This window comes from Hippichthys cyanospilos, chromosome 8, assembly GCF_059441005.1.
Source record: "Hippichthys cyanospilos isolate Australia breed blue-spotted pipefish chromosome 8, RoL_Hcya_1.0, whole genome shotgun sequence".
Taxonomy (NCBI): Eukaryota; Metazoa; Chordata; class Actinopteri; order Syngnathiformes; family Syngnathidae; genus Hippichthys; species Hippichthys cyanospilos.
The window spans coordinates 868,779-888,345 of NC_142376.1; the positions used below are offsets into that span (position 1 = coordinate 868,779).

The window sequence follows — 19,567 nt, forward strand, 5'->3', positions numbered from 1 at the left end:
AGTGGTTTGCCACTGAAAAAAAAAGGACTTTCTCAGGAATTACATTCAGTGTGAAGCGGTTGCTAAAACATGCTATCAGGGGAAAATCAACTAAATGATATCGGGGAAAAGGATATAGTGGAAAACACTTAAAACGGCTTTTTTTTTGTACATAGGTGAAGCCTCATGATCCACTCGTGATATTTTCTTGTTTCTTTACATGTTGCTCATAGAAGAATAACGCTAGCGCTCCCATCCATTTTGTGTCAGCGCTTATCCTCGTGCGGGTTGCAGCTGATTTGGGAAAGCCTGAACAGGTTGCTGGCCAACGGCAGGGCTCACAGAGATCGACGCGTCAACGTAGTTGCAATTTCTAGTCACCAATGAAGCCGGAGCATTTGGATGCACGGTATTTTTATTCCCGCTCAATGACGCCGGTGAACAATTGTCAGTCACATCACGTGCTCGCGACGGGCCGCCGTCGATCCGGGTCTCCCTTTGGCGCCACGTTCGTTCATCCTTATCCCAACGTAATGAAGATAATCGACGGAGGAGGTTAAATATAACATAGGGCATCTTTTGTATCGTTTTCTTACAAGAACAGGCTGAATTTCTTAGAACAGAATCACCGCTATTCTTTTTGTCCGTCCGCGTTCCCTTGAGAAGTGTGGAAATCGGGAGGGGGGGGGGGGGGGGGGGGGGGGGGGCAGTCAGGTGATGACGTGATCAGGCTTGCATTACTGAGTCCCTGCGACTTGGAAATCAAAACTCGAGGTGTCCACGCATCCGCGGGGAGGCGGGTCCTCGTCGTGGTCATAGCGGTCTCGGCGTCCCGCTCGCTCAGTCGTCCAGCGCCAGCGTGTTGAGCTCCTCGTCCAGCTCCTCCAGATCTTCCCCGGTGAACAAGTTCTCGTCCACCGGGACGTCCTCGTCTTCCCCTCCTCCGGCGTCCCCGCCTCCCTCGGCCTCCGAGCCGCCGCACGCTCCGTTTAGTTGTTCTGTTAGCCGCCCCCCCGAAAAACAGGTTGATTCAAGTCAAATGAGTTTTCCATTGATGGTAAACATCACGAGGCCTTTGCACACAAATTGAGGTTTGGGCTTGCCCGAGTTGCCCCTTGGAAGTGTGCTTTCCTTACCGTTGTCCTGCTCTCTCTCGTGACCCTTAGTGGCGGAAGTGAAGCGGTCCACGGCGGCCACCGTGATTCCCGTGTTGTCCACTTCTTGAGGAACGAAGCGGGACAGGTCTATGTCCTGGACCTGCACGGTCTCGGCCTTAAGACAGACAAGGCGAGAGGGACGTCCAATTTGAGTCACCCCGAGCCAGTTTATTTGTAATCCGAGCTCCGCGATTACCGTTTCCTGCTCGTCGTCGTCGTCGTCGTCTCCCTTGTCGGCGTATCGGGTGTCGTCGGCTTCGTCGTCGTCGTCGTCCACCAGCTCGGGTCGGAACTCGAACACCTCGCGGCCGCTCACCGCCAGCGACTTGCCGGCCTTGAAGTCGGCCTTCTTCTTCTCCATTTCCTCCCTGGCTTTGGCCACCTGTCGCGCACCATTTGGTCTCAACGCCCACCCGGAGGCGACGGTCAGTGAGCGGCAAGCGCTCGCACCTTCTCCTGCCTTTTCCTCTTCTTCCAGGCCAGGAAGGTTTCCAGAGTGATGCGGGTCACGCTGGGACCGAGCGCGGCGCGCTGGAAACGAGACGGGAACACGCACGCCTTGAAGGGCTCGTCTGTACTTTATGAATCCCCATTTCGAGCGATCTGGCCCCCGACTACTTCTGGAGCCGCTCAGCAAGGCCGGCGGTGAATAAGTTGATGAAAAAGGAGGAAGTCGACGGCGCCACACACCTCGCTCTCGATCAGCTCCTCCATGGAGATCTCCTCGTCCTTCTCCTCCTTCTTCTTGTCCTTCTTCAGCACAAAGCCGGGCGGCAGGGCGTGGCGGTACATGCAGTCGCCGCCCCCCGCCGGGCACACCCAGAACCAGCCGTACTTGTTGTTCTCGATGGCGTCCAGGAAGAACTTGCACACCTGCCGCACGCCGGGAAAAATTCCTCAATGCCCTTTATGAAAATGTGTCACCACCACGGAGGGATTCAAATCTTACAATTTGAGTTTTGGATTTCTTCTTCTCGGCCTCGCCGTGCTTCTTGTTGACCACCTCTTCTAGCTTCTTCTCGTCCCAGTTCTCCATGGTGTCTGAGCCGCGTCGGATCTCTCGTGAGCGTCCTTGCCCCTCCTTCGGCTCGTCCCCCGGCACTCACCTTTTTCCAGCTCCTCGTCTCGCTCGTCCACGTAGACGCTCCTCTTCTCGCATTTCCTCTCCATGGACAAGTCGTGGCTGAACTTGCACTTGTCTCCTTTGGTGCACTGGCCCTGTTTGTAGAAGGCGCACAGCACCGACTTGGGGTCCACACCTGAGGAAGGGAAAAAAAAAAAATGGTGCGCTATCCAAGTTTGGATAAAGCGTTGTCTCCGTTACCTTTGTTGACTTTCTGGGCGGCGACCACCGGCTTGAAGAGCTCGTTGAGCTCATCCAGCTCTTTCTTCTTGTCCGTCTTTTTGTTGGCCTTGTCGGCCTCGGCTTGAGCCACCTGCGCGCATCGCAACTTTAACCTCGTTTGTGACACCAAAAGAAAAAGCGGGTGGGGATGGTCCCCCGCGCACCTGTCGGGCGTTTTGCTGTCCGTATTTGACTTGCTGTGTGACATTCTTGATGAACTTCTGTTGCTTGGCGCCTTTCTTGTTCTTCAGGCCAAACGTTTTGTCCTGGGACACAGACAGGACATCGACGGCTGCCGCGTTTTGGATGCACGCCTTACAGTGATACGCCTACTTGCGAAAAATTCCCGTTACCAATAACCTCTACGAAAAAATATTGTCTCTAGTACGGAAGAAAATTCGGGATGAGAAAGGCGTCATTGTTTAAGGATAATAATGGGACACCTGCTCGCTAGACAAGCATTTTGACATTTCCAATCTCCCTTTCTTATTTGAACCGTTTTTGCCGGCCTCCGATCGGTGTGATGAACATATTTAAAATAAGTCATAGCAGCCCTCTGACAACACTACAACGTGGCCCACGACAAAAATGAGGTTGACACCCCTGACCTACATGGACATTAGTCAATGCAGAAAAATACTCGATTACACGGTTCACGTGAGTTCGACGTGACCAATTAGGAGAGCGATCGCGCCACCACCGAGCGCCCAATCGAATGTGGGACATTAGTCAGGTTTTGGAGAAGCTGACATTACAGACACGTGTCAGGAACTTTAAGCGTAATAGAATAGCTAACTATGACGTCACGGCAGGCGGCTAATGGTTACGTTGGCAAGCTAACGTTGCCACGAGACAGCTTAACAGCTTAGCTCTGTTGTCATACAACCAAATCGACGAGTAATTTTAACTACAAAATAAAAACATGTATGAGCAAATATGTCCATTCTGTTAATCATGTCAAAATCCGGCTCGCGTGCTAGCACGTTAGCTACATCGACTAGCCGCATGCCGACATGCTAACTCGTGATTATTTTTTTAAAATACCTCAATGATCTTTTCCTTTTTCTTCTCTTGAGTTTTCTTACTGCCCGCGGCCGGAGCCGGCTTCTTCGGGGGCATGTTGTCTTAAATGGACGCGTGTTGTTGCCAAAGCCTAAGCTTAAAAAAAAAAAAACGTGATTATTGTTTCCCCTCCAGCTAGCTAATTCTCAGCTTCACATTAGCTACTTGATGCTAACGCGGCGCCGCAACGTTGACGCTCCACCCACAACACGTGGTTAGTCGACGCGCTCTGACGTCATTGCAATGTGCATGACGGGTATTGTATTTTATGACGAATTCGACGCTACCGCAGTCCTAATAGTGTGTCGCACATTAGAATTACAGCGAAGGTTTGTGGCTGGTGTCTCATTTTTTAGCACTTTTTTTTTTTTATATCGGTCAGGCATACACTCTCGTCTTCATCAATGTAGCATGATTTTTTTAAACACCTAAAATAATCAGGGTGCGTCCAAAGTTTTCAATATAGTTCATGATCTTTTGTGTTCATTTCTTTTATTTCATATTAAAGTGTGAAAGTATTCTTGCGGAAACAAAAAAAATATTGAAACCAAACATAAGTGCCATTTTTCTTCACCCACACATTCAATTTGACAACAAAAATATTTTAAAAAATGTTACTTTTCAGCCGTACTGAGGTTTATAAAATAAAAACTACAATTTGCATGCCGTACAGGAAACCGGGTCAATTTCAACAACTACTGTATACTGTCTAAACAAATCAGGCACGTTTGAAAGACGTTGCAATTTCCGTTTTGAGCGTTCGATGTCAGTGTTGCACTCCTAAACCACGACAAAGACTTTGCAGTATCCCTTTTCAGCGCTAGGTGTCAGTGTTTTTCCAGTGTGCGTTTTGGCGCTGACAAGTCCACAAATAAGCCAATAAACATTGATTAGTTCACGCTGAAGGCAATCAAGCCCACAGTTGTCTTTAAAAACAAATCAAGGGAGTTTGGGGACACTATAAAAGTTTCCATGAATGCAATATGAAAGATAAACGAGTTGAAGGCTCTGCATTTAACATGCCCAGAAAAGCCCTCTTTGTGCTTTACTGCAATTTGAGCGAGAAGGTCGTTATCCAGCGCTGCCATCTGTCCTGTGGACAAAAGTCTTTTATTGCCCCTCTAACACTTTTATCCAATGCTTGATTACGACACGGCCGCCATGTGCTTTATTGCCTTTTTGGATGAGATTCCGGGCGTGAGCGGCAGCTGCGATGTGAACGGCAAATCAACGCAAATAGCAAACAAGCAACTCTTAGGAACCGCAAGAAGGATTTAACTGCTCGACGCGTGCCTTGGACTTGGGCCTTTCTAAACACCGCAGCTCGGCTGAAAATCAAATTTGCAACTAGGACCCGTTTAAAACAAATTTCATCGCTTGTAAATCTGCTGGTTGTGTTGCGTACTGCAATTACACTTCAGATGCCACTTGTTGACCCAAGCATGAGTAACAGTGCTCAAGAAGTGCTTGGCGTTAACCAGTAGCATGTGACAAAGCCCATGCACACCTGAGCTGCACCAAGAGAGTACTAATCGCTAATCGCTGGCTTACGTTAGCATCTATGCCGATTCATTTCTACACAAGTCATTTGTGGCGTGTTTATGCTGATTTCGTTTTGTTATCAATTTGACATTGAATGTACACAAAGCTCGGTTAAGTGTAAGAAAAGGAGCAAACGCTCCGCTGCCTGGCTCGTGGGACGAGCGTGTTTGGCACATCCGAGGCGGTGCGGTAACAGTACACTAAAACGTTTCGAGGTTTTCATCGATTGAAAAAAATTCAGCTCATTTCCATACTTTACAAAATTCATCTGGCGGGCGGGGTTAAACCCGTCGGCGGGCCGTATGTTTGACGACGCCGCCCGCTTTAGTGCGATTGTCAGCGTTGTGGCTGGAGGGCTGCATGGGCGACCAGCAGGAGTTTTACCGCTTGAGCTGCCGACTTCATTTCATTACGTTTGCCTTCAATTTGCTAATGCGATTTCATCTGGCGCCTTTGACACGTGTGGCCCGCGTCCACATGCCGCCGGCCGGACGGACGGCCCGCCGGCGCCGAGGCAAGCCGACGCTTTGGATTGGCGTGAGAAATGGGTCGCGGCCGCCGCCTTTGCTTTTGGACCCCTTTCCCTTCGTGATAATCCCAAAAACAATTCTAATGTCTCATTCAATTCCAAAGATTTTTTTTTTTTATGTCCAGACCTTGCAGACTGGCACTAAATTATTCAGACGCTAAATTAATAGTTAGTAATCAGAAGGTAAATTTTTACTTTAAAAAATGAAGTGCTAACGTAAACTAAGACCAATACCCACATTTATCCATTATTTTAGAACTGTGCTTGGACGGCATGCTGAGTGCACAGGTGTGCCTTGAACTGGCCACAATAGCAGGCCAGCGAAAAGTTTGGGGCGACGGGCCCGCTCGCGGTCGTGGCCGTCGGCCGCGAGCGTCGTCGTCGTCGCCGCTTGACGGATAACTAAACGTCTGCTCATTAAAAATGCAGACGGCGGCGGCTGGCCTTTCATTATTGATGACGCCCACAAACGCAAAGTCTCAAATCTTCTTTCCTCCTTGTCCCATGCCGTACGCACAAGCACACGCTCCACACACGCACACACACACTGCACGCTGTTTGATCTGTGCAAGAGAGTCATCACTTTTTGCGCATCAACCAGCACTTTGGCTTCTGCTCGTGTTTAAGACATGAAAGCGCCACAAATTTCCCTCTTTTTTTTTTAAAATCGAGACTTTCGCAACGAGCGCAAAGGAAGTGTTGCATCACCATTAGCAGGGGACATTTGATTAGTTACACATTTCAATTTTATTTTAAAGCATATACAGTATATATAATTTTTTTTTTTTTGCTCTGCATAGAAATGTTAATATATTCTCGAAAGGACCGGTGTGGCTCGCGATACGGTGGCGTAGTCGAAAGCGCGAGCTAATTGTGGCAAACGATCCGTCGGGCGGCGGCATTGTTTCCCGCGAGCGCTCGTCAATCCCGTCACGGCGTCCGAACAAACGCTCAAAGATTGAAGGACTTAATAAAAGGCTGTTTGGGAGGCCGTGAATGCGAGATGCCGCCCGCAAATTTATTGGGCTGTGAAATGAAAGCTGTAAATCCACAGCGCTCTCTGTGACTGACGGACTGACGGACGGAGCCACTTACAACATACGCAAACGCGTGCGTGCGTGCGTGCGTGCGTGAGCCTCCGCTTGTTTGGATTGCACGTGCTTTATGATGCCGCGGTCGTCATTTGCTAGACAAAGAAAAGCATCGATTGGAAACAAGTGAAACATTCCTCCTCGTGGAAAGCCTGGGGAGGGAGGGGCTGGGGGGCACATACTGTACACGGCAAGCTAACCCTGCCATTTTGAAATATAAGTATTAAACACGAGTGCTTTTAGTGTTTTAAGTCTTACGCATGCACACACACACAGAAAGTGTCCAAGCTGCTCCCCATTACATTACCATGAATCATAAAACACTTCAAGTTTTTCATTCGTTGCATAGAATGTGGGTAATTTTTTACATTGCGAAATCATCTCACGGGCCGGCTTAAACCTGTTTGTTGGCCACAACCGGCCCGCATTCTACATGTTTGAAACCCCTGGTGGAAACTAATAAACACTAATACACATACACGAATTTGCCAGTAGGGTTTTTTTTTTGTTTTTGGTCGTTTTACTTGACACACACACACACACACACAAAACTCCGTGGCAATAGCTTCACACGCAAAGTTTCAGGGGCCTTAAAACACCTTAAAATACCTCAGCCGCTCACCTTCAAACACTTTGTCACTCGTTCTTTTTTTGGGGTTGGTTTACTTGCTGACACACAAATACAACCCGGTGACAACAGCTCACACACACAGACGGACACACACACACACACACACACTGGCAGGGAGAAGCTGCATGGCTGGCACTGTGGCTCATGAATTAAAGAGCAGCACTGGTCCAGGGGGAAGAAATTATTCAGGCAGATCTGCTCTCTGACAGAGGAGGCGAGGGTCGGGGGGGCGGGGGGACTTTTGGGCTGGGGTGAGGAGCAATAGGAAACCATGGGAAAACATAGGAAATAAAGGAAAAAAGCTCGGTTAATGAGGAATGCACTTTGAAACGCCGGTCTGCGTGTGTGTGCGCGCTATCGATGCTAGCTGGCTAACGCTACATGACAGACTTGTAAAGAATGCATGAAAGCAAAGCACCTTCACTCGCTTGCTATTAGGCATGACCAGCGTTCGGTTGGCCACTTCATTGCGCACCCCCGAAAACCTCCTGTTTTGGATCAGGGTGGAAATTTTGCAGTGCAGTTTGGGGGTGTCACAGCTTCACTTGTAGACTTTCTCGCTCACTTGCTGTCTCTCTAGCTAGCTACCATCCAGCCATCTAGTTAGATAACAAACTAGCTTCCATCCTTCCAACTAGCTAGATAGGTAGCTAGCTACTGTAGATGGTTCGCTAGCAGGCTATTTAACTACCCGGCATTCATCCATCCATCCATTCATCCATCCATCGTGCTAACTAACTGTTTAGTTAACTTCCTTACTAAATAGCTAGTTGTCTAGCTGTCTCTCTATCTAGCTAGCTATCATCCAGCCAACTACTTAGCTTACAAACTATCATCCACTTTCTTCTAGCTAGCTAGTTAGTTAGCTAGTTAGATGGCCACCTAGCTACCTAGCTCGCGCGCATCCATCAATTCCATCGCGCGAGCTACGTAACTACTTAGCTAAGTTTCTTGCCATCTAACTAGTTGTCTAGCTGTTTCTATGAATAGCTATCATCCAGCCATCTAGGTCGCTAACAAACTATCATCCGTCCTTCCAAATAGGTAGCTAGATAGACGTCTGCCTAGCTAGCTATCTAACTAGCATCCATCTTGATCGACCATCCATCTGTATCTCGTTGTAAGTGGAGGCAGGCCGTGTCCATCCTGCGGCGAGTGTAAAAGATGAAAATGCGCTGAGTCAATCCATATTATTGTCGACGACTCGTCCACGGGAGCAAAACGTTTGTGCTCTCGCGGTGGCGCGTTGATGTGGGCTCAATCAATATGTGTGCATTTCTTTGAAATGACGCCAATTGGCAAAGTAAACGCAGACACGTGCATTTCCGTGCTTTACGGGACGTCACTCTTTAGCGCCGGAGGAGGACCAGCTGTCCAGGCCCCCACGGAAACAGCGTCTGTGTGGTGTCGCAAACTCAAAATGTAAACACAACACCGCTACGCCTCTTCAGGTCTTCAGGACCAGCAGCAAATATGTCAGTTACAGTTATGAGCACGAGTTTTTCAAGACGACTTCTGTTTTGCTATCGTTTTCTCATTGTTGCCAAACTGCTGGTGTGTCTTATACACAGTAATATAGAAAATCCCGGAATTTGAGCCCAAAATTAAGGGCGCATCCTTTATTTGGGGAATTATGGTAATCAGACACACTTGATTCAAATGATTAGGATAATTTTCAAGCTCCTGCAGAGCTTGCTGGACTTCCACACCTACGCCATATACGGTACAAGTCACAAGTTTGATGTTGAAAAGCAAGTGGTCACAGAAAAAAACCTTCTCGCCGATGCTCACAAAATAGAGACCAAAGAACTCCAAGGAAAAGTAACAGCGAGGCGGACGCGCTAACCGCTAGGCCGACGCGCCGCCTCACTTTTTCTTCCACAAGTTCTTTGGTCGTGACTTTTTCTCGTGGACGTAAACAACTTCCTGACTCCTTTAGCTTCTGTCGCCATCAGCGATTGTCTCATTAGCCTCGGCATTATTCATCGGTAACCCCGCGCACAGATCCCCACCCGCCTTGGACCCCCCCATCCCCAGTGATACACATATACCCCCGTTGGGAAGAATGGCAAAGTGTGTGTCTGCGTGTGTGTGCGCCCTGGGAGTTTGGGGGAGACGAGTGCTGACAGACCAGGCTTGGTACAAGGTCAGCATCTGTGTGTGTGTTTGAGGAGTGGTGTTGGTGGTGGGGGGGTTAGACAATATACCACCTGTGCCCCCCCTGCCATGTCTGCACCCACCCAGCAGATGCTCTGAAAGTCAACCACACAGACACACACACACACACTCGGAGCGCTCGTCAGGAGCGGCGTGCAGAGTTATCAAAGTCAGCCAGGTTAGCGGTGCTGTGATGAATATGAAATATGGATAGAAAATGAGCTCCTACTTAGCGGAGCCACTTTGCTCAAACGGGCAACAGCAGTTCTATTTTTTATTTATTTTTTTTTGGCCTACATTTTTCTGTATTTAGTTGGAGAGTTGCGTAAAGGTCAGAGTAATGTAAGAGACAAATAGTGGCCGAGACTGAGCGGCCAATCGATTGATTGATAGATTTTTTTTTACCTCACAAGCTAACAAGCTAGATTAATGGCTTTATAATTAGCTAGCTAGCAATGTAGATTGTCATCATGATAGAAACATGGATATGTCTTCTCTACCTTGCTAGCAGACTAGATTTATAGCTAGCTAACTAGCTTAATGGCTAGCCAATTAGCTAGCTAGCAAAATAGCTTGTCATCATGATAGATACATAGATTTGTACCTCTCTACCTTGCTAGCTAGCTAGAGACAGTAGAAGACAAAGCGCGACAAAATAAGCGGAGTAAATGAAGTCAAATGTGAAGTTTCCGGTCGTATGGATTGTCTCGCTTGTTGCCGCTGGTATCGGGAGTTTTTCTTGTGCAAAGCGTGACGCTCCCCCCCGCTAAGCGCAGACCAGCCGCCTCCCGCCAGGTTGCAAACTTTACAACCTGATTCAAATTCAACCTTTATTCAAATACAAAGGCCATCGATATTCTTCTTTGTTCCGCCGATTTTTCGTATCAGCGCTATTTGTCCATTGCTGGCTCGGTTGTCTCGGTATTCTTGGCCCGCAAATTTATTGGGCTGTGAAATGAAAGCTGTAAATCCACAGCGCTCTCTGCGACTGACTTTTTTTTTTTTTTTTTTTTTTAACCCAATGGCGTTCTTTTCCATCTCCTCCCAGTGGCCACGTTTGGGCATGACTTGAGTGCAGCCTATCTGGATTGAAGAAAGTTGCAAAGTTGTTATTTGAGGATTCTGTTTCAAGTTCATCAGCATCTTTGTATAATCTTACGCTGACTTGACCTCACATCAATTATTCATTGGGCCAGGGAAGAAAAAAAAAGGAAGCTCAGAAGTTGCATAAAAGTTTCAAATCCGGCATCGGCGTCCCCCAGATGCCCCACGCGCACGACTTCACACTTCTCTCACGTGTGCGCCGCCTTTCATCTTGCAAGCTCAACTTTTTCTTCAAACTTTTTTACTCGCTCAAATTTGTTTGCATGTAAAGAAGACATAAGGTTTTGTTGACAATTTAGAACATTTCCTCGTGGAGAGGGCCCAACACATTTTTTTTCCCCCAGGTTCCAGATCAATTATTAGTAGTCATTGAGGCCGATAACCAATATTTGGAGCTTATATTCACTTTCGATCAAACAAAAAGCAAAAAGAGGGAAACAAGAAAAAGGACACATGAAAGAAAAAAGAAGCAGACTTAATAAAGTGCACAAAAAAGCACCAAAGAAAAAAGGCAAACAAGAAAAAGGCACATGCAAAAAAAAGGCAAATAAAAAGGACACATGCAAGAAAAAGAAGCATACAAAAATGGATACACGCAAGTACAAAAGCAAACAAGAAAAGATGCGTGCAAGAAAAAGAAACAAGAAAAAAGAGGCAAGAAAAGAGGCACATGATAATAAACAAGCACACAAGTAAAAAACAGCAACAAGAAAAAAGAAGCAAACAAGAAAAGGACACATGCAAGAGCAAAGAAGCACGAAAGAAAGAAGAAGCAAACAAAAACATCTCTTGTAAGGCGTTTTCGTTTTTTGTTTGCAATGACTTCTCGTTTGCTTCGTTTTTGTTTGCGTGATTTGCACTTGAGGGCCCGTGGCACAGCGGAAGCAGCTAATGAGCTCTGCGCGCTGATATCAACGAGCGCCACGTTGTTCATGCATAACATTGATTCCTCCCCACATTTTTGGGGGCGCGCAAGTTAGTTAGCCGCAGAGCCGCGCGTCCGTTAGCGTAATCGATGGGACGCTCTGACATCTTTTCGATTGCGCTGCTAATTGGGCCGACGCTCAACTCGTGGCCGTGGATGGGCATGGGGCGCTGGCGGTACCTACGCTTTCAAGCGCCGTTAGCTTAGCGCGCGATCGCTCAGTTATTAAAATAGTTGCCAATTTTTTGGAGATCCCGTTAATTATCAATTGAAGATTTAATTTTCACAGCTCTAGTATATGGCGGGAACAAGCCAAATAAAACCGAAAATCAAACATTTCGGATACTGTGTTTTTTGTTTTTTTTTTGGTCAGCTATTGGACCGATATCAGTATGGGATGGGGCACACCCCCCTATTGTGGAATGGAACTGGCCAAAAATGATTGGCACTTTTTGTGTGTGTGTTTGTGCGTCATGGGGAGAAGAAATCTGTTGCGCACGGACAACTGACGTAAGGAATGAAACGCACACACACGGGGACAGTACAGTATGTCCTTCTTGCTGACATTGCCTTTCAATATTTCACTACACGCAGTGATTGCCATATGCCATCCTGTCATACACACACCCACACACACGCACACACACACCGCTTCTCAAGCTTTTGAGTAGCCCTAAACCTACGCAAAGTATTCTTTTCCACATCTTTCTGACAGTGGTATAAAATGTTTTTGATTTCTTTTGGAATCAAAGTTATTTCGGCGGCCGCATATTTACAAGTACATCCACTTGAAAAGTCTAGCGGGAAGCGCGGGAGATGGCTCGTAGCGGCCCGGAGCTCCTAAGGCGCAAAATAAACGCGGCCCAATCGTTGGGTGCCATCGACGGCCATAGACGTCAAAGATCCATTTTTACTGGGCTGGCGGCCAATGAGTCGGGACGGCCACTCCGGGCCGTCTGCGGGCCGCCCCCCTCGCACACGCGCAGGCCTTAATGGCTTTGAAAACGAATGGGCCGCGATGGGCGGCTAAACGCCGGTTGCCATGGCGATAGGGTCAATCGATCACCGCGTATCGATCGGCCATCGACGGGATGCGGAGAGCCGGCTGCAGGAATAGGCAATGAGGACACCGAGCCCGCGTGTGTATATGCTCCTGATTTTGGCCACGCGGTGGGGACCACATTCTGGGTTTGAATGTCTTGCGGGGACCTCTTGGACTTGCGGGGACCACAAGTTCACGGCTCTTTTTGCAGGTCAGGGGTAGATAGCTTTCAATTGGATTTTGCTTGAGGTTAGGGCAAAGCATTCTGTTGTGACGGTTGAGGAAAGGGTTAAGACAGCGGTGTCCAAACTATGGCCCGGGGGCCATTTGCGGCCCGGCGGCCACTTTTTGCAGCCCGCGCTTTAAAACAGTGCGTACCTAAATTCTACCATCTTTGTGGGGACCTGTTGGACTTGGGACCAAAATTCTGGGGTTAACAATCTTTGTGGGGACCCCTTGAGCTTGCAGGGACCATTTTGGAGGATCCCACAAGCTCAACCTACTTTTTGAGGGTCAAGATTTTGCTTTTAGATGATACATTTGAATTGGATTTTCTTGAGGTTATGATAAGGACACAGGTGTCAAACTTGCGGCACGCGGGCCTGTTCTGGCTCTTAAACGGGTTGAATCCGGCCCATGAGATCAGTTTGTGCTAGTATAAAAATATAAAAAGGAGCTCAATGAAAAACTTGAAATGTTTTACGATTAATAGTAATGGTAATGTTTTGTGATTCAAAAAGAGTTCTAAATCTGAAGTTGTTGTTTTAAAGTTATATAAATATATAGTTTTTTTGTTTTTGTTTTGTTTTTTGGTTCGGCCCACTTGGTAATAGATTTCGCGCCATGCGACCCGCAAGCTAAAACGATTTACACCATTACCCGATTATTAAAATAGATGCCGATTAATTTGATCGTCGTTGACTTGTCCATTAATGGATGAATTTTTGCAGCGCCAGCCATCACGGTCAACAAGTACAGCGACGAGTTGCATTCAAATCAAAACGGGCCAGGATGAAATGCGCTTGAAACTTTTCATTCTCCGAGAGCGACTTTTCGACTGAATTTTCGAACGTATTTCAAGCGGTACCTTGGTTTGTGCTTTTACAAAAGTCAGCGTAGCGCCGCACCTTGAAAGGACTCGCCAGCGTGTTAATGGAGGTGGGCGGTCGCCACGGCGACCGAACACGTGCCACCTGGGCTTTTAAGTTGTCGCCGTGGCGTTGCTCGCGCCGCGCACTCCTTCCTAATGCTTTCCATTAAAGCTAAGAGCGCCTGGCGGTCCCGCAAGATGGCGGCCGGCAAAGTAAAGTGCCCCCCCCCACGCCCCCTCCCCTTCCGAGCTTCGCCAGGAGCCCACGCAAGTGATTATTTGAGGTCCTAATGTGACGCGCGAGCACATCGCGCCAACCGCTGACCATAATAATCATAAATAATGCATCAAATCGGCTTGTTGGAAATTTCCCAAGGGCTCAATAAAGCGTCTTTCCATGACAAGATTGCGCTTAACGCTCGGAGATGCCCTCTTAAAATAACCTCCGCACTTTTGCCGGCTTCCGCGCCAACGGAAAATGCCGAATAAGCAAGAAATTCTTTCAAACGCATCCACGCGGAAAGTAACGCTTTAGTGTGAGAAATTAATATTGCAACATTGCAAAAAGCTCCAAAAAGTTGATTTTCCGTGGTTGAGTGATACGCACTTGGAAGAAGGAGCTCAAGTTTAGCCTGCCGCATCAATGCAAAGCACCCACGGCAGCCACAGCTAACGCTAGCGACCGAGACGCTAATGTCGCCAGTGTTAGAAAAGCTTTTTTGCCAAACTAAACCCGAGAAGATCCTGCGTTTGAACGAGGCCGCAAAGGACAGGATCAACCATCTTTGTTTCTTTGTTTGTTTTTTAATTAGATGTGTGCAAATTGCGTTTAAAGGCATAGGGCTGAATGTAGAGTTTGTATGAATGATGTGGAGTGTTGGGAATCATCCCAAGGCGAAATGAATGAGCCAAATATCCCGCTGTAAGTGAATGGTACTTTTGGGGGTAGAAAACGGGGAAATGTGTTGATCCAATTACTTGTGACTGTGGATAAAATGCTAGCAAATGTTAGCATGTTATGACATCCGCTGTTGTAAGTAATATTGCGGCCGATATAAAAAAAAAAAAATATATATATATATATATATATATATATATATATATATATATATATATATATATTTGACTTGAAACTGGGCTTACAGACGACTGGAATATGGAGAGATACGCAAAGTATCGGGCCGGCCGAGTCAGTCCAAAGAATTTTGCCAGCTGTGGCGAAAGAGCTGACGAGCAGAAGGGCCCGATCGATGCGGGGCCTCCCCCAAGGCGGCCCGGATCAGCGGCGTAAAGCCGGCCGCTTGACCGAGCGATTCCCCGGTGTCAAGGTTAAAGGCGTTCGCGCCCGAGACGCCTTTCATGCGGAAAGGACGGCGGACGCAATGCGAAAGGGAAATTCGCCCAGTGCGTCTCATGCAGGGTAACGTAGAAAATAGCCGACTTCGACCCCCGAATTAAGGGTGCGTCTTCCACGCAGTAATGTGACGAATGTAATGAACATTTCATCCACATTTTTGGAGTGCTGCTGCTTATAAAAAAGCTTTTACTTTGGGACATTTCAGTCTTTTATCTCTTGAACGTACACAAAGTGTGTGTGTGTGTGTGTGTGTGTGTGTGTGTGTGTGTGTGTGTGTGTGTGTGTGTGTGTGTGTGTGTGCGCTCGCGCGCGGGCTATCGGACACTAGCAGCTGCAAAACTATCGGGGATTAAAAGTTGTTCTGTATGTGCACTTCCTTTGTGTGTGCGCGTGTGTGTTTGTGCATGCGTGCAAGACTTAAAACAGTGCATAGCTTTGTTTTTTTTTCTACATGGCGGATACCTAAATTCTGGGGTTTACAATCTTTTAGGGGACCAGTGGGACTCAGGTGCGAAATTCTGGACTTTATCATCTTTTTTGGAGACCTCTCGGGCCATTTCGGAGGATCCCGCAAGTTCAGGCCTCTTTGAGGGTCAAGATTTGCTTTTACAGTATACGTTTGAATTGGATTTCGCTTTGAGGTTAGGCTTAGGCCAGTGCTGTCAAACATACGGCACCTGGGCCGGTTCTGGCCCGCAAATGGGTTGAATCCGGCCCGCGAGATCACTTTGTATTGTAAGGTATAAAAAAGAGCTGAATGAAAAACTGTTTTTGAAGAACTGTTTTCTGATCCATAGTAATGTTCATGTTTTATGATTCATAGTGATGTTGTGCTTGGACTATTTTGGACGGTTTTAAAAAATGAATAATAAATCCGAAGTTGTTATTTTAAAGTGAAATAACTAATATACCATGATTTTATTGGGCCAGCCAACTCGGGAAGCGATTTTCCTCTATGTGGCCCGTGAGCTCAAATGAAGAAAGTAGGAAATGCATTGTATCAATGTGATGTCCCCCCTACAACAGAAAAAAAACCCTCGTGTGTGCATGAGCGCGTGCACGTTTGTGTGTGTGTGTCACCTGTCGTTGGCACATTTCATAAATAGCCAGCCCGGTTTTTGTCTTCTTAATTAATAGCAGCCCTTGAGATGTATTGGGCTGTTCTAAGTAGAAGAAATGTCGTCGCAGCAAATAAAATAAAAAAAATGACATTTAAAACATGTGCTTACACGCACACACGGAATATTAATGCAAACATGAAAGAAGTAGTGCTAAAATGTTTTTTTTTCCATTCCCGCTCACCCTGTCTCGCTCGTCTTGTCAAGCGTGACATTACCTGAAGGGACAGCTGGCTATCAGTGCGCGCGCGCGCACACACACACACACACACACACACACGGGTACACACACAACGAGGGTAAAGACAGTTAAAACACACACACACACTTTGCGAGGCATCTGTAGTCGTCTGCAGGGACATTTAGTTGAATGTCTCTCATTTGGGTGGAATGGCCTGCGTGTGTGCGTGTGTGTAAGACGCTCACATCCCCTGCGAGAGGAAGTAAATATTAACAGAGGAGTGAGATGAGGCACAGATATGAGCCCTGAGGCCTGTGTGGATTGTCAATGGTTTCACTGGGAGAAATCAGCGGAGCAATGCGTGAGTGTGTGTGCGTGTGGGGGGGTGCTGTTGCCATGGTAGCGTTTGGCTGCCAAACTAAGCAAATGTCCGCCACTCACAAGAGAACGGAAGATGCTGGCAGTGCCACCTTAAGAGGATCTGGCAAACAATCATCAGAATCCGAGCAACATTTTCAGGAATGGGTCAACTATGCCAAAATGGCTAACAAGCGGTGTTGCCATTGGTTTTTTTTCCAGGTGACAGACTGCGAGAGTTGTGTTAAGCGCAGCCGCTAAGGTTTCCATTAACTGTCAGGTTCAGGCAACCTAGAATATATAGTAAACGACAAACCAAGAAGGAAGACAAGAAGCATTTACTCGCGAGGAGAGCGGACAAACATGAGCAACTTTACAGATTTTCTACCATTCTAGTCACAAAACCACACTTTGGGGAGACAGCGAGGTAGCAATCAGTTTCAGCGGGGGACGTAGGACATTACACTATCAGTCCATGCGATCACTATTGTCTTCCGTCCCATCCCGCGATACGCTCATCATGCCCGTGATTCATTACGTTTGTAGGCGACATGACAACTCCAACAGAAAATAGCACGCTGTGATCCTCTTTCCCAGGATCGTAACGATTTGCGCTTCCTCGTCACTTGCCGGGCTGTCGTCTCATTCCCTGCGGCGTCTCCGTAGATGCTCGGCGCGTCCCAAACGAGCGGTCGACTGGCCCGGGCGGGCCCGCCGTCTCCACGCTGACTCGTCGGAACCCCCCCCCCCCAAAAAAAAATAGCTTTCGTCAAGGCTTTCTTCGCATTTCATCAGAATCAAAATCAATCGAGGACGAAGAGAATGTCTCCCCTTTATTTCCACTAAGGCCAAACAATTCACATGTATGGAATAGCGTCTTGGCTTTTGGTTTTGGTTTCGATCCAGGTTTTGGATGATAAAAACAATCGCTAATTGAAGCTTTGCCCCCCTAAATGAGACCTTCATAAAAGGTTTTTTTATTCGCTATAGATCGACTTGTAGTTTGTCTTATCCGTCTAAAAACATAGTTTCAATTCGTGTGTGTGTGATTTTTTTAAGCACTTTGGTTTGTATCATTGTGTTTTGGAAGGTCTTTTTGTCAAATAACGCAATGATGTCTCGAGGAAATCGTGCAGCGGTTGACGCTCGGCAAACGGTCTTTTCCTTTGCCCGCTGCCAAAAGTCCACTTTCGGAGCTTTCATTCTCTAGCGATACCTGCGCTGCGTTCACCTGCTAACGCAACGCTCAAGTGTGTGTTTTGTGCGCGTGAGTCGGCAGCACTCGCTTCGCACGGTCTGATTGCTCGTATTTGCTCTACTGTGTCAGCCACGTGCGATGCAATTTACAAGCTGGGTGTGTGTGTGTGTGTGTGTGTGTGTGTGTGTGTGTGTGTGTGTGTGTGTGTGTGCGTGTGTGGGGCACCTGAGGAGTAAAGAGGAAAAAGCGAAGAGCGCAGACGACTGAGGCAATTTGGAGTAAGGATGGGTGTGTGTGTGTGGACGCGCAGACAGTTCAAGTAGCAATTTGGAGTAAGCAAGCGAGCGTGTGTGCGAGCGTGCGCGCGCGCGTGGACAGCTGCGGCAGCTTTGATGTCTGACCCACTTTGGCTCTATTTATTTAGCTTGCGTCAATTTAGCAGACAGGCTAGCCGGCGCTTTCGCCGGATAGCCGCCGCATCTGTCTCACGCTTGGTCTCCTTCCATCTTTGCTCGTCCGGGTCGCCTGTCTTTTCCTTCCTTCCTTCCTTCCTTCCTTCCTTCCTTCCTTCCTTCCTTCCTTCCTTCCTTCCTTCCTTCCTTCCTTCCTTCCTTCATGCCTTCCTGCCTGCCTGCCTGCCTGCCTTCCTCCCTCCCTCCGTTCCTTCCTTCCTCCATTTGTCGCTTCCAACCTTCCGCTCGGCTTCCTTTCCCCATTGGTTCTCTTCTTCCCTTTCTTCCTTCCCTCCAACCTCTTTTCCTTCCTTTCGTCCTCCCAATTTGTTTCCACCTTCTTCTCTTCCTTCATTCCCTCCCTTCTTACTTCTCCTATTTTCCTTGCTTTCTTTCTTCTTTCTCATCTTCCTTTATTTTCTGCTCTCTTCCTCGTATTCTCCCACTTTTCTTTCCTTCTTCCTTCCTTCCCTGCAACTACCTATTTTTCTTCCTTCCTTTGTATTTGTTTTTACCTTCCTCGCTTCTTTCCCTCCTTCTCGCCAACTTCCTATTTTCTTTCCTTCTTTTCACTTTCTATTGCTTCTACCTTCCTCCCCTTTTGCTCAAATTCCTTCCTTCCTACATCCATCTTGGGCTTGATTCTTTCCTCCTCCCTTCCTCCCTCCTTCCATTTGTGGCTCCTCTCCTCTTCCCGTCTTCCGTCGTCCCCACCTTAAGCTCTCCAGCATCCTTCCTTCCTCGCCTCCCGCAATGCGTCCCACGCCGATAAATTGATTTGATGAACGCGCGCGCACGCACACTGGACATTTGCTACAACTTTTATTTCCGCAAGAGGCGAGAGAAAAAACAAAAAAACAAAACTAAAAAGCAAATGTGTCGTCTTCTCATGGTTGATTTTTTAATTTTCTGCTCCTTTGCTCTCGTCTCCTTCACATTTCATTTTTGCACCCCCCCTCCACCGGCACGCGGATGAGAGTTCCCTTTTGACGAATGGAGGCGAGGCGCGGACTTGGCAAAGGGGAACGTTTGTGTCTGTCGACAAGCGTGGGGCCCCGTGCTCCGTTGGAGCCCTGAGCCACTTTCGAAGCGCGATTGCGAAGCCTCGCCCCACAATTTCAAACCATCAGCCTAATTTGGCTTCAACCCCCAATCCTGATTTGATGCCCTACCTGGATTCAAAGTCTATCATAAAAGCCTCTTCTATTTACGAAACATGTTTTGGTTTTTTTTCAGGAAAAAAGCCCTAC

General features: G+C 47.5%; 2 protein-coding genes across 3 annotated transcripts in view; one reads left to right on the top strand and one right to left on the bottom strand.

Annotated features, from left to right (window-relative positions):
• Window positions 1-19,567, top strand: part of rbm45 (RNA binding motif protein 45) — a 71,276-nt gene that overhangs the window by 4,467 nt on the left and 47,242 nt on the right. The window lies entirely within an intron of this gene.
• On the bottom strand, window positions 377-3,764 carry zc3h15 (zinc finger CCCH-type containing 15). Its single transcript, XM_088422130.1, has 10 exons — window positions 3,526-3,764; window positions 2,646-2,747; window positions 2,461-2,572; window positions 2,243-2,395; window positions 2,086-2,177; window positions 1,827-2,009; window positions 1,587-1,667; window positions 1,333-1,518; window positions 1,116-1,251; window positions 377-977 (listed from the first exon to the last, which is right to left on the bottom strand). Exons 1-10 carry the CDS (start codon window positions 3,598-3,600, stop codon window positions 820-822), a joined length of 1,278 nt encoding a protein of 425 aa, XP_088278256.1. The 5' UTR covers window positions 3,601-3,764; the 3' UTR covers window positions 377-819.

What these genes read in the sequence shown, in the direction of transcription:
- zc3h15 (XM_088422130.1), bottom strand. Translation starts at nt 3,600, where the DNA reads ATGCCCCCGAAGAAGCCGGCTCCGGCCGCGGGCAGTAAGAAAACTCAA. An exon ending in AGAAATCCAAAACTCAAATT is followed by an intron (nt 2,010 to 2,085) that starts GTAAGATTTGAA and finishes GGCGTGCGGCAG; the next exon opens with GTGTGCAAGTTCTTCCTGGA. An exon ending in ACGACGACGAGCAGGAAACG is followed by an intron (nt 1,252 to 1,332) that starts GTAATCGCGGAG and finishes GTCTGTCTTAAG; the next exon opens with GCCGAGACCGTGCAGGTCCA.